A 24,613-nucleotide genomic window follows, 5' to 3' on the forward strand; every position below is an offset into this window, starting at 1 on the left:
AGAGGGCGATGGGGAAATGAAGATGAGCGGAACTTACATAGCTATCCACCAAGCATCTATTATCGGGTTTTAGAAAGCCGTGCATAGTTCTCAAAGCTTGAGAACTGGTCACTCATCCTGAAAAAGAAGAAACGGGGACTCTGCCCATAGATTTCTCGGTGGTCGTCTGAGATAAAGATGCATACAGGAATTGAAGCTTTGTTACTTTGTTCCATTGGCTCAAGCAAGACTATAAACATAATAAATAAGTTAACTATGTACATATACAAATGCACATTTAATTATTGTTGTGAGAATTAAATGAGGGAATCGAGTGACATCATAGATATAAAGTCAGTGTACTATGTTACTTAACGGAAAGTATTATGCAACTTTACCACACCAACATTGAAAGCAGATATTCTTACTCGTCTCCAAAATCACCAAATACAGGGCTTCAAAGATATCTAATAACCAGAACAAAAATGTAGGAAGATCTGCCTTCTGAAATCACATTAATGGTGTGGATTTCCAGCATGCGACTCCAAAGTTGCCTCCATCTGTCCCATGGCCTTTGGGATAGAGATGAAAAGTTTGAGTTTTTGCAAAGATTTTGCTCTTAGTCTCCAGTGAGATAAAACCTTGGCTGTTGGAGAAGGAGGCAAGATGGTGGGGCCATGAAACTCTTGCGTTTATTAATATGAGCTCAAGTTGATATGAAAAGAATCTCTGTCAAGACACGTTACAGTTCTGTAACTTGTGTTAAGGGGCAACCCTTTCTTGAGGGGTTTTCCTTTGATTTGACAAGTGTTGATAGTATTTATTAAGGCCGGTCTTCCAGATTGGTTTTCATGTGGAAGCTTATAAAATCTGTTTCAAATGAGAAGGAAGATAAGGTGGAAAAGAAGATATAATACTAAAGTATGATGGAAGGGAGTCATTTTAAGCCGATTCTCCATCAAGAAGCCTTCTTTGCAGAAAACAAAGCCATTTGTAAACAAACGAGGTGTTTGGGGGGCCACTACACTGCCTGTGTTGCTGACTCACATGGAATGAGCGAGTACGCCAACATCCAATGTCACGTGATTTCCCCAGAGAGAAGTTTTCTTTGTATTCCTACTCCAAATTTGATTCAGAAACCAGCACCAGTTGTATGGATCAGGGATTGTGAGTAGCCTGAGAATTTGGGTTCTTTCTTGTAACTACTGAATCAGAATAAACAAATGGTTGTCAAAGTCAGGTGACTTCCATGCCCACAAATACCTGAAAATTATCTCTCTGCCATGTTAAGTGATGTACATTCTAATCTGCCATGGTTCTTTGTATATGGTGGTTTTCATCCCAGAACAATTTTTTCTAATGTTCCTCCTCTTTTATTAATAACGCCTCCTCTATCAACTGTGTCTCAGCGATAAATTGCTTCAGATTCCTCCACCTCCCCCAAACCATGGAGAGCACAATTTCCCTCTCACATCCTTCAAAATCCCCATAAGCACACAAAACATTGACACCCCTTACTCTCCCCATCTCATCCTATGAAGCGAGATACTCACTGTCCTCTGGGTCCCAGAAGCATCCTGAGCCACATCTGCATAAAGCACTTGTCAAAAAGGCAAATCTGGGTATAGTATTTCTCTCTCCACCTTTAGGATGTGGGCTTTAAAAGGGTAGCAACCACGGAGGACCCAGGACAATGCTAGGCAGCAAGCAATTGCCCAGTTTATTTGTTTCCATCTTTCTGGGAAATTAGTTAACCTCAAAAGATTAGACCCAAACATGTGTTTGCATTCATTGTTTAATTTTCAGCAGCAGTGACATATGGTGGGATAAGCCTATCTGAGAAGATAATTTAAAGTATTTCCCAGGATAGTTCTAATGAAAAAAAAAATCCCTGCTGTTATTGTTGCTAAACACAGAGCAAAGCCAAATACTTTTAGTAGATTGCAAACAATAAGATTTGGTCTTTATTTCTTTCCACTTAAAGGGTGCTTTTGAACAAATGTAGTGATTATCATTTGCTGTTTGGTTGTGTCAGCCCTTGTCAAGGATGTGGACTCTTGGGCTCTCTACTAAATCCTTGCATCTCAGCTCTAGAAGAAAAGACTCAGCTTCATCTGGAGAGATCTTGAGTGAGCAATTGAAATACACTCATTATTATCGATTTAAGAAAGTACTACCACTGAGAATTATTTAGAATGTAAAATGTGTTTGCGCAGCTCGAAATGAAAGCTTGCTCTACTGAATGTCCTTATTTTATCCTCATCCAAAGAGATTCACCTGCAACGTGCAGGGTAGGCTTTTAGGTCGATCTTTCAAAAACTAATTTGTAGCACAAATCACATGGTATGCTAGTGTCTCTTGTTTTTGATTTCCCGAGTCATCTCTTGACTGAGGCTTGGTCCCGATCTTTGATTAAGCTTTTAGTCTGACTTTTATGAGTGCCCTTTGCAGCTATGCCTGGCCTGTGGTCTACTAAGCCTGAAGATAACAATACCCTTCCTACCATAGTTTAGCAAGAGGACTCTTAAACTGGCTGTCGGACCAACTTTCTCAACCCTTCACCCATGTCTATCTTTAGCAAGTACACTTAGTTCAGTTTTGCAAACTCCCCGACTTTTACATGCCAACATAATATTTCCCTTTTCGATGATCCTTTTATCCTGCCTCTTGTCTAAATTTCTCCTTAGTATATTAGAGTTAAGCCCAGATCTGTATTAATGTCACTTGTATCCATTGCAGTAGCTTGCATAAAAGTTTTCTTGTCAACTTAAACAGATATCTGGTATAAAAACAAAATTGCTTTACACTATATTTTCTAGTTGTATCAAGTTTGCAAGATTTTGTATTCTTTTTGTGTTAAATTTTGTGCTCATGTGTATGCCCGACTTCTTCACCCCACCAGTTTGGAGTTACCCATGCAAGTTGAATCCTTGATCAATTTAGCTGTGGTTGAAAGGCATATTGAGTCCTCATGGACTGTAAGAGTTTAGTAAATATGTAAGAGGAACCAATTAGTCAATATTGAGCATATTTGGAGTTCATCTTTTATGTATCCTGTTTCAATACCAAAAGGTTTTCAAATAACCAAGAAATGAAGTACAGACCTTTGATATCACACACCAGCAGAATAATAGCAATAAAAATGCTATCAAATGGCAACCCTTTGATGTTCCTACATGAAGACATTTTAGAAGCAAGTGAAAAATGATCACCTCATTACCTGCTGTCATATTATACTTCAAAGCAAGTATAAGCAATGTGACAACACTGTGATGCATTATCAAAGAATGAAAGGCATTACCTTGTAAATAAAAGATAGTTAATGACCTTTCCCTATGATCATTTTGTCCATGTATCATATAGAATTTCCATGCGGACCCAAGCTTGGGTACCATCTTTTTGCAGTGCTTAGTAGTGACAATAAGAGGCTACAACAGGTTGTTCATTATTAATCATAAAACAAGTGGGTTCTTCTTGGCAGAGATAATGGCCACAAATTAGCTATGCTCTAATTCAATCTCAATGATTTAGTAGCAGATAAAGAACAAAGGCCTGATTATAGTCTTGTTGCTTCCTTTGAAATAAAATTTGTAAAGCCAACAGCTAGTAATTTCTCTGTTGTCGGTACTACTTGTACTGGAGTCTTTTGTACTAAGAATTGTGTTGAATATTGTATAATTAGAACTCTTTATTTGGAGATTTCAAAATCTAGCAGCTATGTCCATAAATAATCTGGAAATACATCTTAATTAGAGACTAGGCAAAATGACGGGATTATGTTAGGAAAGACAACCAACAGTGACTGTTCGTGTAGGAAAGGGATTGTGCTTTCTCATAGTGTTATGGATGGAGCGCAGTGTTGAAGGGCTTCTGAAGAGCAGGGTCTGTGTGTCAGACACTGGATTTTCAAACTCATGCTATTTCCACTAAGGAGATGACGACAGGCAATATGCACATGGCTTTAATCATTACCATGTAAATTCTTAGATTTCATTTTTTTAAATGTTGCATTGCTTCACAGCCTTGAACTTCACCAAGATCCTAAGATGTAATTTGGAAACTGTACCACCTAGCTCAGGAAACAGATCAAGCCAGAAAACACAATGATTATATGTAGTTTTGTACTACTAAGGGTACAGGGGAAATTCTTTCAAAACACACAGGCTATCAATCATACGCAAAACCTCATGAACTAGTAACATTATGACTATACATTCATATCACTATTGCTAAGTTAATTTTTATGAATGAGGATTCATGTAGAGATGTACTTTGATGCTAACTATGTGAATAGTTATACCAGAATTTAATCTCTTTTTTTCAAAAAGTAAAAGTTATCTCAGCTGCAAAGATAGACATATTGTGTATGTCGCATCATTCATCTGCGTCAGACCTTAGTGAAGGAGAACTCAGGAAACATGATACGGGCATTGCCTCAGTTCCCTCCTGCTTGTACCTCCAGCACACTACCTAGGCAGGAGACTCTCTGGCTTCTCTTCTTCTCCACAACACTCACTTCTCTCAAATGTGCTAATGTTTAATATCTCAGTATTTGCCCCCAGTTGTATGTTTTACTTAGCGATTCAGTTATACCTACTTTGTAGGTAAGAAGCTGAGTATTAATATATAACCTCATGGTACATAAATAACAACCCTAGACTTGTTCCACCACTCTTGACACTGCACAGCACCCTTCTCCACTGTGCTTGCTGCCAATCCCTCTCAGTCTTTCAGTCTATGGAAAAGCTAAGTGAGACCAAATGTGGCCAGGACTCAGAGCCCCAGTGTTCAAGAAATCTAGCTGTAAGTGTTACTCAATCTTCTCTAATATTCAAAATGTTTTTCTTTTCACCTATGGAATGTAGCCACCATGACCACTTTGGTGGCTTGATAAGATTATTTCCCATAAAACTGCAACATCACACACGGCACGAGAAAGCACGCAATATGAAGCTGAGAAGTGATGCCTCCACAAGTCCTGAAGATTTGTTTAGTCCAAGAAGCCTCCTAGTTAGGCTTGCACCCATTTGGAAAATATGATATACGCAGACATTTTTTTAAAACAAATGTACGCATACTTAATCTTTTCTTTGGATCTGAGTTTTCAAGAGATTCAGAACAGACATTTCTATATTTAGGGAGATCCATGAGCATTATCATGATGCCATCAACTGAAGACTCACAAAGGTTTTTGAAAGTTCAAAGACCACAAAAGAATACAATTAGTCTATAAAGACTGTAAAAATGTGGCCTGTTCAGGCACACAATACTTTGTCTACCATTGGGGAAATATCAAAATAAACCAAACTTCAAAAAAGTTATTATATGACAAAGACCTGAATTAAAAATGTTTCTAGAGCAAAGAAGTTGTTTTCCAAAAAAAAATGTTACTTCAACTAGCAAAGAAATCAAAAGATCATTTCAATAGATATGGAACAATTTTCTAAGGTAGATATGTCTTTTTCATTGTGTGTCCCTGTTTGTCCTATATATTTGCTTGGCAGAATCTTTGTCCCAGAGATCCTGGAAGAAAGGCATCTGAGTTTCTGCTTCATTTAGCATAAGCATCATGTCTCACAACTGGAAGGGAGTAATGTGACTGGAGAGAAGGTATTGGATGAACTGAGCCCCGCAGGGAACAAAAGACGAATGACAAGAAGTGGGAATACAGACGTGGATCTTTCAAATGCATCTAGTGATTTTAGATCTGGTGTATAGACTTTGAGAAATGTTTGCTGGTAACTAAGGAAAGAAATACATCTTTTGATCATTCAAATTATGAAAACTAGTTCGCTATTCCATTGATAGGAAATATGTATTGACATGTTATTTCTGGAATATTCATATATTTTCTGGAAAACTATCTGACCAAGCTTTCCCCAAATTTCGTCCATTCTTACCTATGTGGGTTGGTTGGAATGAGGCATCCATTGTACACCTTGGGCATTTGAGTACAGTGAAATGACTGAGGGGTGTGGCTGGTGAAATAGGAAAGCCACCCAAACCAGCAAACCCTGCCTTAGACCAAGAGCGATGCCCCACAGTGAAAACACCTGGGTTGCTGGGGAGAAATCTGTTATCCCAGGTTAAATGTCTATAAATCTGCATCTTGCCTCTTTTGTATCTCTCTCCCGAGACTTTCAGATTATGTCACAGTTGTCCATATTAATGAGTAATGGAATAAAGTTAAACCCAAAGAATCTCTGCTTGACTGGGAACAATGAGACAAGAGGAACTGAAACTCGCAGGGTTTGCTGCGTGGCATTGCTAATACCATGTAAAGTAATACCATGCCATAAATATAGTTTTTTTTTTTTTAAAAAAGAAGTCCATCATAAAATGTAAGGTTACCAATCCTAATGGTTTCATTTTTCCTTCATTATCCTAATGAGCTCAGGACTTGAGCTGAACTTTTATTGGGTACATGAGTATATTATAAAAATTGCCAAAGCATGTGGGAAGGTTATCAGAAAGTATTGGAACAGCATTTTGGAATGATTTAGAACAGACCTTAAGAAAAGGCTGGGGAATAACCTTGGGCTGGTGGTTCTGTACTCAGACGTTGGCACATATATTAGCATTTAATGATTTTCTTTGAAAAATGTGCTTGTTCTTACAGTTATGGGCTGCTCCTCCAAGCTCAAGTAACTCAACCCACTCCTTACAAGTGCACTTCCATTTACTGATTTTAAAAAGCACAGGTTGTTAAATGTCGAAAAAGGTCCAAATAGGAAAAATAAACTTATAATAGAGGAAGGCTATCTCAAAAACAGCAAGAGTATAAACAGAATCCACAGATTAGGAGCAATATTGTGCTGGACAGTTGTTTCCAGTACTTGAAAACAGAAAGAATATACCCATAAAAATACTGGGAAGGTGTAAATTGCCCTACCGCAGACAGTAGCTGGTGAATGTGAGACTCTGGTAAAGCAGTGAGCCTGTTGTATTCATTTTATTGGCCTAATGTATTTGATTATTTGGCTCCAGATAACAAGTATACTAGACATCTTATATTTTCTTCCCTCGGACCTTTTCCTTTTTTTGTTAATGCTTTTTAAACCAGAAAAGTTTTTGGTTTGCATTTTTCCCGAAATAATTTTATTTATCTAAAGTGCTTCATGTTCTAGCATGTTTAAGAGTAAAGTACAAAGGGTTTCAATAGGCCCCTGCTTCCCTCCACCCCCCAGTCACCAACATGCTCTACCAGGCTGGTCTGCTTATTATAACTGGCAAGCCTACAGAGACATAACTATCACCCCGAGTTCATGGTCTGCATTAGGGTTGACATCCTGTGCTGTGAATTCTGTGGACTAGGAGAAATGACATGTGTCCACTATTGCATCACTACATTGGGCACCTTCAAAATGCTGAAGTTCCCTTGTTATTTCTATTCAACTCTACAGCACCTACCCACAGACTTTCAGTTTATAAAGCCATGTGTTCTCAGATTGCTTCCTAATTTGTACTCCGTTTTTGAATTAAGATCTTCGAAACACTGTTGGAATGTTGATGAGATCTTTTTGTAATTGTAACAGAAGGCTTTGTAACTTATCTGGGCAGCTACTTAACATAGATAGAATATAACTGATCATTTTTTTTCTTTTTCCAGGACAAAACTCCCCAAAAGGAAATCATGATTCAGTAAAGGTATCTTTACCTCTCTACCTTAACACATGCCAACCTCCACTCTAAGGAAACGCATTTGTAGCTAAGCGGGGTTTACAACTTCAGCGGGAGTGAGTTAGAATTACCACGTTTATCTTTCAGTGTACTAGTTAGTTCTTGATATGAAAAGGACACCTGAAGAAAAAGACCCTACGAAGGAAAACAGTGCCTCTAATAGTCCTCATTCCATAAATGTGAGAGGTTCAGTTATGACACCCACATTAAAGATCTTTTGATTAATCTTCAAGTAAGTCAAATATTAATAACCTTGTCTTAGTTTCAGTTTCTTTTTTTCTTCTTTCATGTGAAAGCCCATACTCTTAAATACAAGTGTCAGTGAATGAATCAGGTACATAGGAATAATCCACACGTACCCTAAATGAAACATTTATAGTTTTAAAATTTATCTGTTTATTCATTTTAGACCACACAAAATGTGTGTAAGTTCTAATTACAGTATTTGAAGCCTTTAGGAGTAGAGGAATAAAGTATAAAAAATGTCTTCATATTAAAAGTCTTCTATAAGAGAAGATTCACTGTTCATTTCAATAAGTAAGATTTGAACTTTTCATAGTGGTTTCAAAACTTGAACTGGGCTTCCAACTGCTGTGCATTGCTTTGACCTTGGGAATGATACTTAATCTTGTTGAACTCTCCTTTGCTAAATAGGACTGATACTAGTCACTTTATAATATCCATTGCAAATGAAAGGAAGGTAACCTCAATGAAAAATAAATACACTTCACTGAGTGCTATAGAGATTTGCATTGGTATAGATCTTGGTTTATTGACACAAATTTAAGCTCAATTTTGTTATATGTGTATTTCTTCTCTTGATTGAGGTATTGTGTTTGTACAGCTCATTTTAAAATGAAATTTACAATTAAGAAATATAGGTTAATGGATAATCATTTATAATAGTCAAGCTCATAATCATTTTAGTTAGGTTTTTGAGATATATTTCAGTTAGATAATCTTCAAACTTTCCAAAGACCTATGGAATATGGCACTTAAAATGTTTTAAGAACTTAGGACTTTTCATGACAATGAGACTCCTCTTAACACCTATCCACTTCAAGAGGATGATGGGCATAGAAGAGGTTCCTTATGGAATTTGTTAGCCATTTGGGCAAGAAACTGCTCTTGCCTGAACTTCTTGATATTATACTATATGAAATGAACTTGCGGGATCCACAGAAAAATGACTGCCTAAAGGTGAGATGGTCCTTCAGGGTTCCTGCTTCACAGAAAAGTCTGCCGGACACTGTGGGCCTGTAAGCTGAAGATGGATGCCCCAATGGTTCAAAAGAACTTTGGGTGACTGTCCAGGCAGCAGAATGTCTCTATCAGTTCTAGAGTTTTGGAAGTTTATTACAATGTACTTCTTGTTTACTTAGGTAATATTATATCCTTCTTGAGTCTTTGATGGAGCTGAAGAAGAGACAGTCATAATTATAGTTTTCCTTATTATGATAAGAGATAAAGTAGATATAAATATTGTCACTGTAATTCTGGCTTGATAACTATTTTGTTATATGTAATTTTACTATGTTAAAGTTAAAACCTTTCTTTTTATTTAAACACAAAAAGGAAAATGATCTGGGAAGTCTTTCTGTATATGTGTTGTTTTTATTAGTTAATGAATAGATCTGTTTTGGCCAGTGGCTTAGCAGAATAGGGAAAGGCAGGAGCTCCAAGCAGATAGAGGAGGAGAGAGTAGGCAGTGTCAGAAGATACAATATAGCTGCCAGAGGAGAAAGATACTAGCTGCTAGTGGAAACCTTGCCAGTAGGCCATGAACCTCATGATAAAATATAAAATAATAGAAATGGGTTAATTTAAAACTTAAGAGCTAGCTATAAATAAGCTTAAGCTATTGGCTAAACAGTATTGCAAATAATAAAGTTTCTGGGTGATTATTTCATGTCTGGGCATCTGTGAATAAACAGAGAACCTTCTGCCAACAACTGAGTACTTACTCATTGTGGTAGGACTTTTACAGTCATCCTAGTATTATTGCAGAGCCTGGACTGTTTTCTTCATAAGATCTCAGAGTCACAGACACAGTGCTTGACTACTGCATTACTCAAGAAGTAGACTCTAGAAGAACCTGCGCCCCCCCACCCCCAAACGCTCAGTCTATGGTCTTGCCTAGACTCCCCACTTTCCTCAAGTGGTTTCCAGCTATGTAGGAACTGCTCCAATGGGACCTTCCAACTGTTTTTGGACGTTTGGATCTAGAGAACAACAATGCGGACTGGGAGTAAGGATTGGCGTGAGAAGTTACCTTGATGGTTGGAATCAGGCTGGATACTAGGCATCAGTAAACACATCAAGAGGTTTGGACTTCCATAAAAATGCAGTAGAAACTAAGCCTGATTTTAAGATTTGCAAGATTTTCTGCCTAAGTAGTTATTACCACCTGTCTAATAATACCTGGGAGCCCTTTAATCTGTACGAAGGGAGGAAGACACTGAGGTGACAAAACATAGAGGTTCATGATACTGAAGTATTTCTTAATGCCTTGGAGCCTTTTAAACTGGAAGAGGGCAGGGCACTGAAGGGGTAAAACACAGGGATTAAATACGACAATAACTAAGAGGCCAGGTGCACGCCATGTTTGTATTTCTACAACTATGCCATCAAATAGTAAGTCATCAGGATCAAATCATTCAGCCATGTTAACTGGGGACTTACGAATACTGGCATGAAGGGGACCCTGATCCCAACTTGGCATGGCAATCCCCTGGGCCCCAAGCCCCACAACCCACCTGGATTCCTGGGAGTGTCTCTTGGCAGGCAGGGCAGCAGAGAGGCAGGTAGGAGTGTTTGGTTCAACTACCCACATGGCTGATGGAGAGGACCACACCCACCATTAAGGGGTTAGAAACACCAGCAGATTTGGAGAGGAAGCCAGAGAAGAGTTGGTGGGGAAAAAAAGAAAGAAGTTTTAGTATCGCTTAAGAGGAAAGACAGGTTCACAGCATGCCAGTTTGGTACAACAGTGGCTACATGGCAAGTTCTAGCAAAGGCTTTAAAATTCAGCAAAGAGTCTAAGGATTCCTGACATTTGTTTATATGTCACCTGACTTGAGTTGACTTGGGTCACAGTGGATTTATATTTAAGACTGGACATCACACCATTTGTGCATCAGAAAAATAGGCGTTATTTTGCAGATGAGAGTTTCAGGTCTTCTCCACTCATTTTACACACATTTTTTTCTGACAATTTTTTAAGAGAATAGTAATGCAATATATCATTTTAGATCTTTGTCCTTTGAAAGATTTGTAGTGAAGGTTTCTTTATAATGTATGTGTATAAGTTGTAGTTCCTTTGAAATGCTCCTCTTTTACATGAAGATTGTTGGTAAAAATAACCTCATAATTTAGATTCTTGAATGTGGACCATTTTTCAAATAATTTTCTCAACTGTGTGTTTTACAAACAAGTAATTGACAGAGTATAAATCCTTGTTTTAGTTTTAAAAGAATACCTTGCTTATTTACATAACACAGTGTATTTCTTATAAAATAAAGCAGACATACTTAAGAGAAAATTTGTCCCTTTAATATATAAATATACCCAGACAAAAGAAACACAGAATGTGAATTTATTAACAATCCTATTAAATCTTAATTCTGTTGCTAAAAATTAAATATAACAGCACTCCATCACTGAGTTCATAAGTTTGGTTTTCCTGGAGTTCAGTTCCATGCCTTGGATTCAGAATGCAGAGGATGTTGCTTTATGATGAACCCAAATGGCTTCCAACACAAAGCATTTGTCTACTCATAGAGGTCAAATAGCAGTTCCTGAGCTAGAGAGTGAAGCCAAGTGGTTGTTCTAGGACCCTACTCTCACATTTGGTCTAAGAAAGCAACTTCAAACCATCCAATTTTACCATGAGGTTCAAAACTGCAGGAAAGAATGAGCATCTCTTTTCTTCATTTTCAGACAAGTTTAATTACTTAAAAACAAATAAATGTATTTGTTGGTAGAGGAAAACATTATAAATTCTCATTTTAGTTCAAGCTCTCCTGTTTAAATGCATCGAGCTGACACAGGAAAAATTATATCTGTACTGCACCTCGTAAAAAGTATGTTGTCAAAATCAGCAGTTAAAGCAGCCTCAAGTTTTAAAGAATGTTACGTATTTTAGTATCTAATTAGTCTTCTAACTACTTATCAGAAAGAAAAAATCTTAAATATAAGAATAAAACTTTATATTAGGTTATCTCTTGAGAAATTAAAATATTACTAAGTTATATTTTTACTCATGTGTATAGCCATTTTAAAGTTGACTTAGAAGGTTTACTATTTAACCCAAATGTGAAGAGTTTCCTAAAAAAGAGTCTAGTGACATTTCTTCTTCATTTTTTATCACATTTATTACTAGTAATAAAGTCATTCTCTGAGTACCAGCAACTTTTATCACGGTATTCAAGTGTAGTTTTCCATCCCACTTACTGTCAATTATTATGGGCTCCCTGCTATAGTTTTTTTATTATACCTGTAACACTATCATGCTTTCTTTCAGAAGATGAAATCAAGGCCATGAGACAGGCCTAGCACCTCCATCTGTAACTTAGTAATGAATACCCTTGCCATTCATTCAGCAGTCCCATTTCTAAGATTTAAATTAATAGGGTTAGTCTTTGCTTTCTAAATGTAGATAATGAGAAAAAAGTAACTGACACCCGGGATCTTATGTAGCTATAACCTGCATACAACTCCTGCTAATAGAAACTGGTATTATAACCTGTATGAATCATATCAACAGAAGAAAGGTACTCTCTAAAGAGACCCCAAAATATGCAGTATATAAATGCCCATGTTAGACTTTTATAACTTGATAGACTCCAAAATAACCAAGGTTCAGGAAACCTTGAGTTGTTCTTAGAGACTGCATTTCATTCTTCCCCAGAGAAAGCAGAACATGGAATTTTACCGAGATTGCGAGATGAGCAAGTTCCCTCATTATTAGGACAATAGAGCCATTGGCACAGCAGGTCTATGGTGCTGCCTCATTAGATGCCACTGGGAAGAGTGAGCTGAGAGCAGCAAGTGAGCAAACAGCCACAGCAGTTATGTAAATACTCCCTAGCTGCTTGGTAGCCTACCACATTTGCTTTCTTATTTATAATATATGCAAGAGGGCCATAATGGACTTCCAAGAGATATTCTGAAAAGTTAATACTTATTGCAAATTATATTTTTAAACAAATGGAACATCCAAGTGGCTCATGCAAGAGAAACAAAGGCTCAGAATCTATAAGTTCTCCTTCATTGTGACTCAGGGAGGAAGCAGCAGGCTGTGGGTTTATTAGCCAGTTTCTAGGCAAAGTGGAATGGAATGTGTCCTATATAGAAGAGCATCATGGTGAGATATGTCTTCCCTTGGGAAGGATTACTTAAGCTAAGATGTGTCACCTAAAAGAACAGGATGTTTTCTTCTTTGCCTGCTTTGAGATGAGAGGACTAACTGACATGTTTGCTCTCATCCAGTCTGCCCCGATTACCCCAGCCCCTGAAGAGTGTATCTCAACTGTAGCTATGATCCAATTACAAGACTTGACACATGCTGCTATAGTCTGAAACTCTAGAGTTTATAGACTTTGTGCCTACAGTGATGCGGTGAAAAAGGCCATGTCACCTTTGGGAGTTGGCATAGCGGGAATCTTTAAAGTCATGGAGGTGTTTCCATGAAGAGTATTTCTCATCTTTTCTCTTTCGCTTCCTGGCTATGAGGACCATAGGCTTTTTTGCTGTGGTGTAGAGTCGCCAAATACTGAGTTCAACCAATCATGAGAAGATACCTTAAAACCCTGGCCTTAAATGATATTTTTCTTTTTTTTAAAAAAAAAAACTTTCTTGAACATTTATTTTAGCAGCAGAAAGCTGACTGATGCAAGAGCCAGGAGGGGGTTTTATTGATTTTAGAGTTCCTGGTGGCTCCTGTGTGTTTGCTGAATGGCTCCTTTCTCTACTGGACACTTACTGCTTCAGGGAAAAATGTGACTTTAAGGGACAACAGCAATAAACTGCCATGGCTTCATATCCAAGGCCTTCATGTCACTAGTTCAGAGAGGCTCATTTTCTCCGGTAGAATCTCCTTGAAAATCCAGGTACTCTTGCTTTTCTGTAAATCATTCAATCAACATGAAATTTGTTTCTACCAATTTGCTAGCACGTTCACTGGTCAACTTTCAGCACAATAAGCAGAAAAATGATCTTTCTGAGCAACCAGAAAATCATCCACAAACCTTCGGGGTGTTTCTTTATGCTTCACCTTACAGCTATGCACAGCCAAGTATTGTGAAGGGTGTCAAGACATGTCAGCAAGGGAAGGGGAACCAACTCTCGACTTCATGAGTTTATATGATATTGCATAAGAGAGGCCAAAAAGCTACTGGCAAGAGTGAAATAGAAGCATAAAGAAGGTGCCCTTCCATGTCATTCTAGAAAAGCATTAGCTTCATTTGCACACACATCGTGAGAATCAGGTCAGGAAACACTGAGAGGCACATAGCGGGTATTCAGTTCACAGGATACCATCTCAAACTCAGGAACCAGAGTCCTTTACCTCCCACCCATTATAGAGTACTATCCTGTTCTAAAAGTACAAAGGGGTATGTACTGAATATCACGGAGACACAACTCAAAGTATTCTGAGACTGAATATACATCTGAATACATATGAGTTCTTCACGCACAGCCTCAAACAAAGCAAAAAAACTAGGATAAAGAAAACAAAGCTGCGTTTGGATGGTGAGAACAGAATGAAGCAGCTGGATAATTGGCAATAGAATATATCTATATCTATATCTATCTATCTATCTATCTATCTATCTATCTATCTATCTATCTATCTATATATATATATATCAGAAATTGCTTTAAGAGGAATTCTAAGTCTATTCGATCCAATGCAGATGTTTTTGTTGCTTTGGGGTTAAAGGTGATATCCTTTTAAAGTGTAAGCCCCAAAGTCTGGAGGATGCTACTGGAATCTGGTCGTTTAACAGTTGCTATGAAAACTATTACGTTATATCCTTGGAAATAAGCATCGAGAAAATGGACACTGACTTATTATTCTTATAGATAATTTAGATGGCCACAGAAGGTCAGCAGATATCTTGTCTAAGTTGATTAGTTGTGATATTTAAACTGGAAAGAGCACCAGTAAGGAAAGTAGGTGTCAAATTTTAATTACAGTTGGTTTCTGCATTAAGCATAGTTGTATAGACTGTTGGACTGTGCTTAAGGCCAATGTGGAAATGCCAGGGGCACAGCAGCATGTCAAACTTGGTGTAGCTAATTATGATGGATAAGTTTGTAAAAGGTCAGGAAGTCTGCAGCAGGGTGGACAGCACACGCAGACTTGTTTATTATTGGGCAATTATCTAGAGAATTTAATCAGCACTTCTGAGCGGTGTTGACGATAGATCTTAAAATAATTCCATTCCTTGTCCAAACCATCTAATAACAGCCTTCACCTGCTTTTATCTTTCTCAAAGGGACATGTGAAAATACACACACACACACACACACACACACACACACACACACACACACACGTGCATGCACACACACCACATACACACACACACAGGGGGTGGGGAGTAATTGCAAGTGGAATTTATTTCTTGTTTTTCAGCATTCTCTGATTTTTTTCCGTGTAAGAAGACCCAAAGACCAATCACAACCAGTGCTAGGGTGCAGGTAGTTAAAGTGACCAAGAGTGGGTAGAACCAGAATTAGGTTTTAGGGTATAAATTAGGAAAGGTGAAAGGTCAAAGTCAAGGCCAAGTCCATACAATGAATATCAGGAGGAATACATACAGAATAAGAAGGGAAAACCAGCAAAATCTAAACTGAAATGAGAATACAATTTGGAGCGAGGAAATGACAGCACTATTCTGATGTTACCGGTTTATGCTGAAGGATCTCATCTCTCCAACTCCTCCAGGCCAGGCCAGACCCAGAGTCCCGCTCCTACAACCTCCCTATCAGGAACAAATCAGAATTCCAGCACAGCTGTGGGGCAGGCATGTGCATTTGTTTGGATCAATTGAAATTCAGCTTGCTTTCACCTAATCTCCTTCCCTCCCCCAGGAATTGCAGCTCAGTTTCTTTTTGTCATTGAAGGCAACCCCAGACGACTCCAACCAAAGAAAAGTTGGTTTTGCCCTCCACCCCTTCCCCTTTATCCTAAATATTTACTCCAGTAGGAAAACCTTCCAATTTTACTAAATGTGGTTTGCTTAACATCTCTCTCTCTCTTTCTCTCTCTCTCTCTGATCTGTCTTTTGCTTTTACTCTTGGTGATGTTTATATTTCAAAGAGATGGCTCCCTGGATCATTTAGAAAGGCAGTTTTAGTTTGTAAACTGACAACAGACTTTCAAAATGATTCATTTCTTGAAAGATCAGAGACTGGAGCACAAGTTTAAAAAGAAACATTTCTAAAGACAATACTCTAGGAAATTAGAGTTCTTGAACTACCAAACCCAGGAAAAATTCTATATTAAGGCTTTAGCTCTGAGTGACAAGCTCTGATTTTCTTAGTCAATAGCCCATAGGGACTTCCTCCTTCCCTCTCCACCCTCATTTCTAAATACAAGAATTGAAGACTATGATGTTGTGTTGTTTTTGCTATGTTGGTACAACTGATTTCTCTACATGATAGCTTTTAAGCAGTCTGTGTATAAATGTACATATGTAGTTTACAAATAATATTCTCACTTAGGCTGACAATACACCCTCGAAAAGCTAAAGATCATCTAACAAAACCCCAACACCAGGCACTATATCTCTCTTTTGTGTTATTGGTCAGGGTTGTCCAGGAGACTCTCGAAAAAGATTCCAGACTATCTATTATCTCTGGTGCCTCTTGCATCAGAGTTCCTATTGCTGAAAACTACCGAACACTTCAGAAACAAGTCCCAGAGGCCACTGGGCTGGAACTGAGCTGAATGACTCTCTCTGAGTACTAGCTTTTATCATACCAGAAAGCACCAGGAAAGCTTCCAAAGGAAGAAAGCAGTCAACATTCCTATCCAGCTATGGTGCTTATGAACCACATTAATGACCAGCATGGGAAGACATTGAATTTGTTGAATCTAGAAACAATGATGTTTTGCCTCAGAATGTTAGTCATTGAGTTTTCAACAGTGAACCACGAAAACTTCATGAGAAGTTTTCTCTGAAGCACAGATACACATGACATCAAAAGATATCTGCAAAGTGCTTTTAATTGCAATGTTTGATTGAGTGGTCTTACCAAGTGGGTTGGTTCCATGCTTTTGTGTTAAGGACTTTATAATCAGTTAAAACGTCTTGCCAGCTGGACAACAGGTAAGGAGCTGCATAGAGAAATGTTAGTAGGGTTTTAATTCATATTCCTTGAGGAATATCACTCATGAACAATGGTGGCCTCGAGAAAGAAGTCAATAGAAGTTAGTAAATGTAAAGAAATTACTAGGAAGTTACTTGCTTCCAATTTGATCAATGGTAATTGTAGTCTATTTCATGTAAGTCATTTTATATGAATCATCACTTGTACAAACTAGAATCAATCATCAACCTCGGCTAGGGTTATCTGTCTCTAACCAGGGGAGGCCAGAGAAACAAGTAGACCCCAGAATAGCAAATGCCTTGTATGCTTGCTGTTCTGTTATAGCTGCATTAACACTTGTGGGAGAGTGTTGGTGACTTCATGATGCAGGTGATAATTTGTAGAAATGTATCTTTTACATTTGAATTACCCTTATTAGTCAAATCAATTACATCATTATCCATGACTCTTTAATCAGGAGTTTCTCTTGATTTCAATTGAGAGAAGACTATTGGTTTGGCCATTTTTATTAAATTATATTTATGCAGCCATTAAAAGTTGCCAATATTTAGTGGGAAGGATTTGATGCAGTTAATTACTTACTGCTAATATAAATCGCAGGCAAGGCATATTGCTATCTTGATTTGACTTTTCAAAGGTTACAAGATAGTAAGCACAGAGGTAGGTAGGGAAGCCAGGCCTTCTTAAAGAAAAGCCATGAGGAGGTAATAAAATCCAGGAAGGAATAACTTTTTGTTCCTTAAGAAGCTGAGTCACTAAGAACTGCGTTCCAAATGAAACAGATCTTGGTGTCCCACTTTCAAAGTGAGCAGAGGCAGCTGTATGCCAGGCAGCATCTATCTGGGAATCCGCAGCCACACAAGATTCAGTTATAGACAGCAGGCAAGTACAGTACAGTTCAGAATCCCACATGACCCTTGAGAGAGGGCACTGTCTCATTAGGAAGAGACAGTTTTAAGAACACAAAGAGTTTTTTGTTTTTCAGACCTTTAGTAAAAGTTTAGTAAAAAGGGAAACATTGTCATGTGTGGTACCTTACGTATGTACATTAGCCAACTGACCCATTCCCTGCTTTACAGACCCATATGATGGGACAATCTTCCTGGAGAGATGTTACTCTCTTTCTCTCTCTCTCTCTCTCTCTCTCTCTCTCTCTCTCTCTCTCTCTCTCTCTCGCACACCCCCACAAATAGAGCCTATTACAAACAAAGTAATGATTGCAGCAATGTTCTAGTTGGTCAGCCAGTGAGTTTTCCATTGGGGTTGCTAACAGCAGTACGAGTGATGGGGTACTCATACTGGGACAGGGATAACTCGAGCAGCCACATCATTGGAAAGCCCACCTAATACAGGGGATGACACCTGAACCCCTGAAACTCTGGAGTTCTATCCTCAGCTTACAGACAACTCCACAGTCTGAACAAATTTGTTACTGCAACTTGGCAGCTCAGCATCTCTACCCTGAGCACTGGTCACTACATTTTATACTGTTGGGTAGGAACCTCAAGAATCTTTCAAGGCATTGTTCTCTGGGACACTGTGGTATTTATTTACTTCCTGTTATCACTTCAAGTTTGTGAGCCTTCTCTTCCATCTAGGAACAAATGTTGAATTTGATGGAACATGCCAGACAATGCTACATTTATAAACTCTCAAATCACATCTCTCCTTTCTTTCTTCCTTTCCTCCCCGTCTCTCTCTCCACTTTCTCTTATATTATGGAAATGAAGCTAGTGCACAGACAGCTATACCTGTCTATAATTAGCATGAAAGGTCAACAGGAGCATTCTCAGGAGTAGGCAGAATCAGCACCTTCCTAGCTACAAGCATTGAGAATATGGAAATATGTCAGCTGACATCTTGCAGAAGAATCCTCCCGATTACCTTTTCTATTTCAGTGTGACCAGTGTCCTGGGTATTTGTATTTGTTTCCAATGTTTCCAGTCTCTTTTTGTATTTTAAAGCAAAAAAATTTTTTTTTTAAGTGGCCTCTTAATGACAGTCACTACTCTTGAACAGACCTAGGGATCCTGTAGTTTTTAGCAGTCTTTCTACCTGTTCTGCTCTTAAGTATTGTGCTATTGAAATTTTAAATAGTCTTATCAAAACCAGTGTTCTTTCAACTGCAGCACAGGCTAGATGGAGCGAGGTTTAATGTCATTATTTTTCCTGAAATAGAGGATTGGACAAAAATCACACCACGTGGCTTTATCTTATATCAAAAATAAAGTCAAGAACAATCTTGCTCTATATATAGGAAGACAGTAATCCTATTCACTAAGAGCAGCTAAACAGCAAATAAAACCATCATTTCGATGAGAATGTTTCAATGAAAGAATTCGGCAGGGTTCAATATGTACTTTTTGAGTATTTGAATAGTCTTTGAGAATTGGATGGCTGTTTCAACTCTACTACACTTACTGACTTCTTTAGGATATTAAAATAAGCAATGGGGCTGCCACTCTTCCGTTTTGTTTAATAAAGACAGAAGGAAAGGGGAGGGAGAAAGTGAAGAGGAAAATGAAGAAATAATTACCAGTAGCATTTCAAGCATCAATTTTTGTTTTATCACTGTCCATGGCAGGCACAATAGTGATTCCCCCAAGACACTTAATGACTAATCCTTGTAAGCCATGACTATATTCTATTCTAAGGCAAAGCAGGATTAAGGTTCAAGATGGGATTAATCAGATGGCCTTTATATAGAAGGATTATGCTGGATTATCTAGGCTGCAGTATTATTAGTAGTAGAAGAGGGAGGCAGAAGAGGTCAGAAGTCAGAGGGATGTGGTATGAACCCCCCACACATGCACAAACTGCAAGTTTTTCAGATATAGAAGGTAGCCATGAGGTTAAGAATATAACAGTCTACAGAAGTTAGAAGGGCACAGTTCCTTTAGGACAACCTCCAAAAAAACAGTGTGCCTTGCTAGCACTTTCTGTCATCCCAAGACCATACATGCTGGGATTATAAACCACATAACTGTGGGACACTAATTGCTCTGAAAAGCAGTGCAACTTTTACTTTTGAACTAATGTGTATGTCTGAAACTATAACTCATCTATGAAATTTAAATAACTATTTCAATAGATTGGCCATTTGATGTACATTCAAAATGAAAAGAATAAAGGGAAGTTGTTATAGTCTGGATGTGAAATGTCCACCACAGTGTCATGGATTTGAAAGGTTGGTACTCAGCTGGTGGAGCTGCTCTCAAAGGTTGGGGAACCCTTAGAGGGTGGAGCTAGCTGATGGCAGGCTTTAGGATTAAAGAGCCCGGCCATGTTCCCTGTCCACTTTCTGCTTCCTGACTCTTGATTCAATGTGACCAAGTATTTTATATTCCTCCTGTGCCTACCCTACCATGATATATAATATCTCTTTGCTACACTAGCATCAGAGACCTAAAACTATTCCCTTCTGGTCCATCTACCTTTGACCTTTGATGTAGAAAGCTAACATTCTGAGCTATGCAGAACAACAGAAAAAAAAATATTTCCAAGGAAACACCCAAGCATATTCAAGTAGGACAGAAGTTTTGGAACTGTTGAAAATTAAATAATGGTTATTATTTGAGTGGCTATGATGGGCCTAGTAGATAGTATGTAGATGCACATAAAAATTGCATGACGAAAATAAATGTTAATTCCATGTAAATATTACAGCCTTTGCCAATCACCAGCTGAGTTAATTCAGCAAAGGAAAGGCTGAAGTTGGAGGGGATAGTGAGAAAAAGAGCAAGGTATGACGAACATTGGGAAAAATCATTTTTGAACTTTTTCTGTTAATAATTGATATCAAAGCATAGCCCAAGAAGTTCAGAGAATACTAGGCAGCGTAGTGTAATAGAGATGCCATCTCACTCCTTGGCTGATTATATTCAAATTGCTCTAAATAAGACAAAGAAGATCTTGAAGGTAGGAAGAGACAAAACACGGGGAACATGAACATTAAAAGTGGTGTGACGAGAACAGCAGATGGAGAGTTTGATCCTAATGGATGTACACAACAAAGGACTAGATGCACGGTACCGAGATAAATAGAGTAGAACAGGCTAGAGTGAAGGGGGCAGGAGTGTGGCAATAAGAACCCAAAGCTGAGATTCCATATTGCGGATTTGGAGTTAACGATCTGAGAAGGCACCCCCCAGGAGAGGTACCCTGTCCTGTGGGAACTGCACAGCTAATTTGCTACAGTCTCAAGAAAGGGGCCTGACTGTGGAGAGAACACCAAGGGAGAAAAGTAAACACAGATGGTAGGTCTTCCATACTCCCTCTGAGTCTCACTCACTCAAAGTGTGGCAGCCCCCAACTCCAGCATACGCACCTGTAGAGAGCACTGCAAAAGACATCTCAGGAAGAGAGAGTAATAATACCACCTCAACTGGGACGGACGAAATCATGAGATGATAGTATATGCTATTTCATTTTTTCCTTATACTTCTTACCCTTTTAACTGTTTTGTTATAGAACATATCTTTAGATAAATATGTTTTAGAACTTTTCTTTATTCCTTCTCCTTCCTTCATTTCTTTCTTTCTTTTCTTTATCTGTACATACTCTACACTATTTTCTGTTACTTCTTATACTTTTTCACATACAGCTTTCTTTTCCTTCATGTTTTCCTCTCTTTTCCTCCACCCCTATCCTCATGTGGGATTTCCCTCTGTATGTTATGGATATGTTTTATTGCCATTGGTTAATAAAGAATCTGTTTTGGCCCATGACAGGGCAGAATATAGCAAGATGGAAAATCCAGGCAGAGACAGAGGAAGAAAGAAGGCAGAGACAGGAGACACCATGTAGCTGCTGAAGGAGAAAGATGCCAGAAACTTACCAGTAAGCCAGAGCCTCGTGGAGATATACAGATTAATAAAAATGGGTTAATTTAAGATGAAAGAGCTAGCTAGAAATATGCCTGAGCCATCAGTCAAACAGTGCTGTAATTAATATAGTTTTGTGTGATTATTTGGGTCTTGTAGCCATGAAACAATAAAACAGTCTCCAATTACACTATCCCTTTTGGGTTTATTTGTTTATTCAAAATATGTAAAATATACATATTATATATATATTTGAATATACATATATACATACATACATATATATATATATATAACACATTCCCTATTAGTAACTTAGTACCATATCTTTTGTGGCTAATTAGCATCAGGACTATTGTTAAATAATTTTACCCGTTACTCAGGCCGTTCACCTATACATAGTAATGAGGAGCATACATCAAAGTGAAGACAACTCACTTAGACTCATGGAAAAAATGGAAAAGCGGGAAGAGGGACAAGAGATGTGCAAAACACTACAAAGAAACACAGAAGCCATGTGACAATAATGCTCTAGGATGCCCATCAAGCTTAGAACTCCTCATACCAGAAACCAAGGATAATGAGATAGTTGAAATGCCAGAAATGATTTCTGAGCCATACTTTTTTTTTTTTTTTTTTTTTTAAAGATCAGGTCAGCACAGAAGGGATACAAATAAGCCCCAAATGAGCTAAGAACTTCAATTTAGGGTGTAGTTAAGAAATTTATCAAAATTGATGAAGTTGTTAGAAATTTAGAGGAAAACTTCAAAGCCCATTTTGAAGCCTCAGTCAAAGTGACAAAAAAGAAATCTAATTCTGGAAATGAGAGTTAATCAAATGAAGAACGCCATGGGAGGCACAGAAGAGATCAAGCAGAAGACTTTTATTGATGTAGAATTTAATGTAATACTACATTCAGACATCTAAAGAAAAAATAATTATATACATGATCAAAACTTCCTCTGACTCTGAATGAGTTCAAAAGACAAAAATCTAAGAATGCACAGCGTAGAAGAGATACAGATAGAGTATAACAGCATAGGTAATTAACTTAATGAAATTATGACAAAAAAACCAAACTCAGGAAAGAAATATACAATGAAAGATATGAGACTTTTAGAACTCAAATATAGATGGCCAAAGAAATTGCCTCCATACCTATAATCAAGATGTCAAAACATCAAAGAAAAGAAACAATATTAAAATCTCTATGGAAAAAGCATCAAGTCATTGAAAATGGTGAAAGCACCAGAATAATATTTAATTACTTAACAGTTACTCTAGTAGTTACTCATGTGCTGAAATTTCTGAAAGTAAATAAATGTCAAATAAGATTGTTATACCCAGCAAAGTTCTCCCATAAAATAGAGAAGTAAAAACATCTTATGCCAACACATAATAAAGCAATTCCTGACAACGATGGAAGCATTATGGAAACCAGTTAATGAAATACTATGTACAGAAAGAGAAGGAGCAGAGGAAGAAGGAGGAGGAGGAAGAGGAAGAAGAAGAAAGAAGAAGAGGAAGAGGAAGAAGGAGAAGGAGAAAGAAGAAGAAGAAGAAGAAGAAGAAGAAGAAGAAGAAGAAGAAGAAGAAGAAGAAGAAGAAGAAGAAGAAGAAGAAGAAGAAGAAGAAGGTAAAAGGTAACACCAGTCATGAGAGCACAGGAAATACATTTCAGGAGAAGAATGGATGAGTAAAGAAGAACCAGGAAGAAACTTATCATTTCCTGAGAGTAAACTAGCAAACTTCTGGAACTAGTAGGAAAGGAAGAAACTAGATAGCAGCATTTCATCTAAGAAAAACAACAAAAATAAAAATCATTGGAAATAGCAAACCTCTCAATAAGATCCTTAAATACAAATCACCTTAGCATTGTTTAGCTGATTGAATTAAAATCAAACTTCAACTATCTATTGTCTCCAAGAAGCACATCCGATTGGCAATTACAGGGAGTTAAAGGCTATAAACCAATCTGTCAAAAAGGTGGAAGCTGGAAATGAGTGAGCATCGCTACATTCACAACTGATAAAGTAAATTTCAAACTAAAACTACCCAGAAGAGAAAAAAAGTCTCTACATATTAATCAATAGAAGAATTATTTAAGAAGATATCATAGGCTATATAATAACTATCATGATGATGATATTGATGATTATTTATCACCATCAATTTATTTTACATATTCAAGTCAATAAGTATAATGCACCACATAAGCAGACGTACAGAAACAACAGATTATTCAGAAAAAACAGTTGAATTTTAACGTCTATTCATGATAATGCTCATTGTCATGAGAAATATGAAATAGAAAGAATATATCTCAACATAATAATGAGCAAACCTTTATAGGACAAACTTACGATCAACATTCTAATAAACAAGGGAAAACTGAAACTGAACAAGATAAAGATCCTTATTCTTCCCACTATTCAATGCAGTACTAACATGTTAGCTAGAACAACAATACCAGAGAAAAAGAAAAGGGATACAAAGAGGAAAGGAAGAAGAAAAATTGCCTATACTTGCAGTTGACATGATCCTGTTCTTAAAAAAAATTTAAAAAATAAGATAAACAACTCCTCTTCAAGAGAACTGTTCAATCTGCTAAATTATTTCAGCAAGTAGCAGAATACCATATAAACATACAAAAAACCATTAGCTTTTCTACACACCAGTGACAAACTTGTCATAAAACAAATGAGGAAAAATTTCACATTCATAAAATTCTTTAAAAAATAAGAAAATTTACTAAAAAGTACAAGTAAGGAGATAAAAGACCTCCTAAA

General features: G+C 37.5%; 1 protein-coding gene across 3 annotated transcripts in view; it reads right to left on the reverse strand.

Annotated features, from left to right (window-relative positions):
- Sphkap (SPHK1 interactor, AKAP domain containing) overlaps positions 1-24,613 on the reverse strand; it is a 141,126-nt gene that overhangs the window by 107,808 nt on the left and 8,705 nt on the right. For 2 of the 3 annotated variants that reach the window (XM_048459146.3, XM_085697539.2), the window contains exon 2: positions 10,416-10,494. The exons of the other annotated variant lie outside the window; for it this stretch is intronic. In XM_048459146.3, the coding sequence (XP_048315103.3) occupies positions 10,416-10,494 (79 nt within the window). The remainder of the gene's footprint in view (positions 1-10,415; positions 10,495-24,613) is intronic. 3 annotated transcript variants of the gene reach the window in all.

The sequence above is a fragment of the Myodes glareolus genome, chromosome 1 (genome assembly GCF_982192425.1).
Source record: "Myodes glareolus chromosome 1, mMyoGla1.1, whole genome shotgun sequence".
NCBI lineage: Eukaryota > Metazoa > Chordata > Mammalia > Rodentia > Cricetidae > Myodes > Myodes glareolus.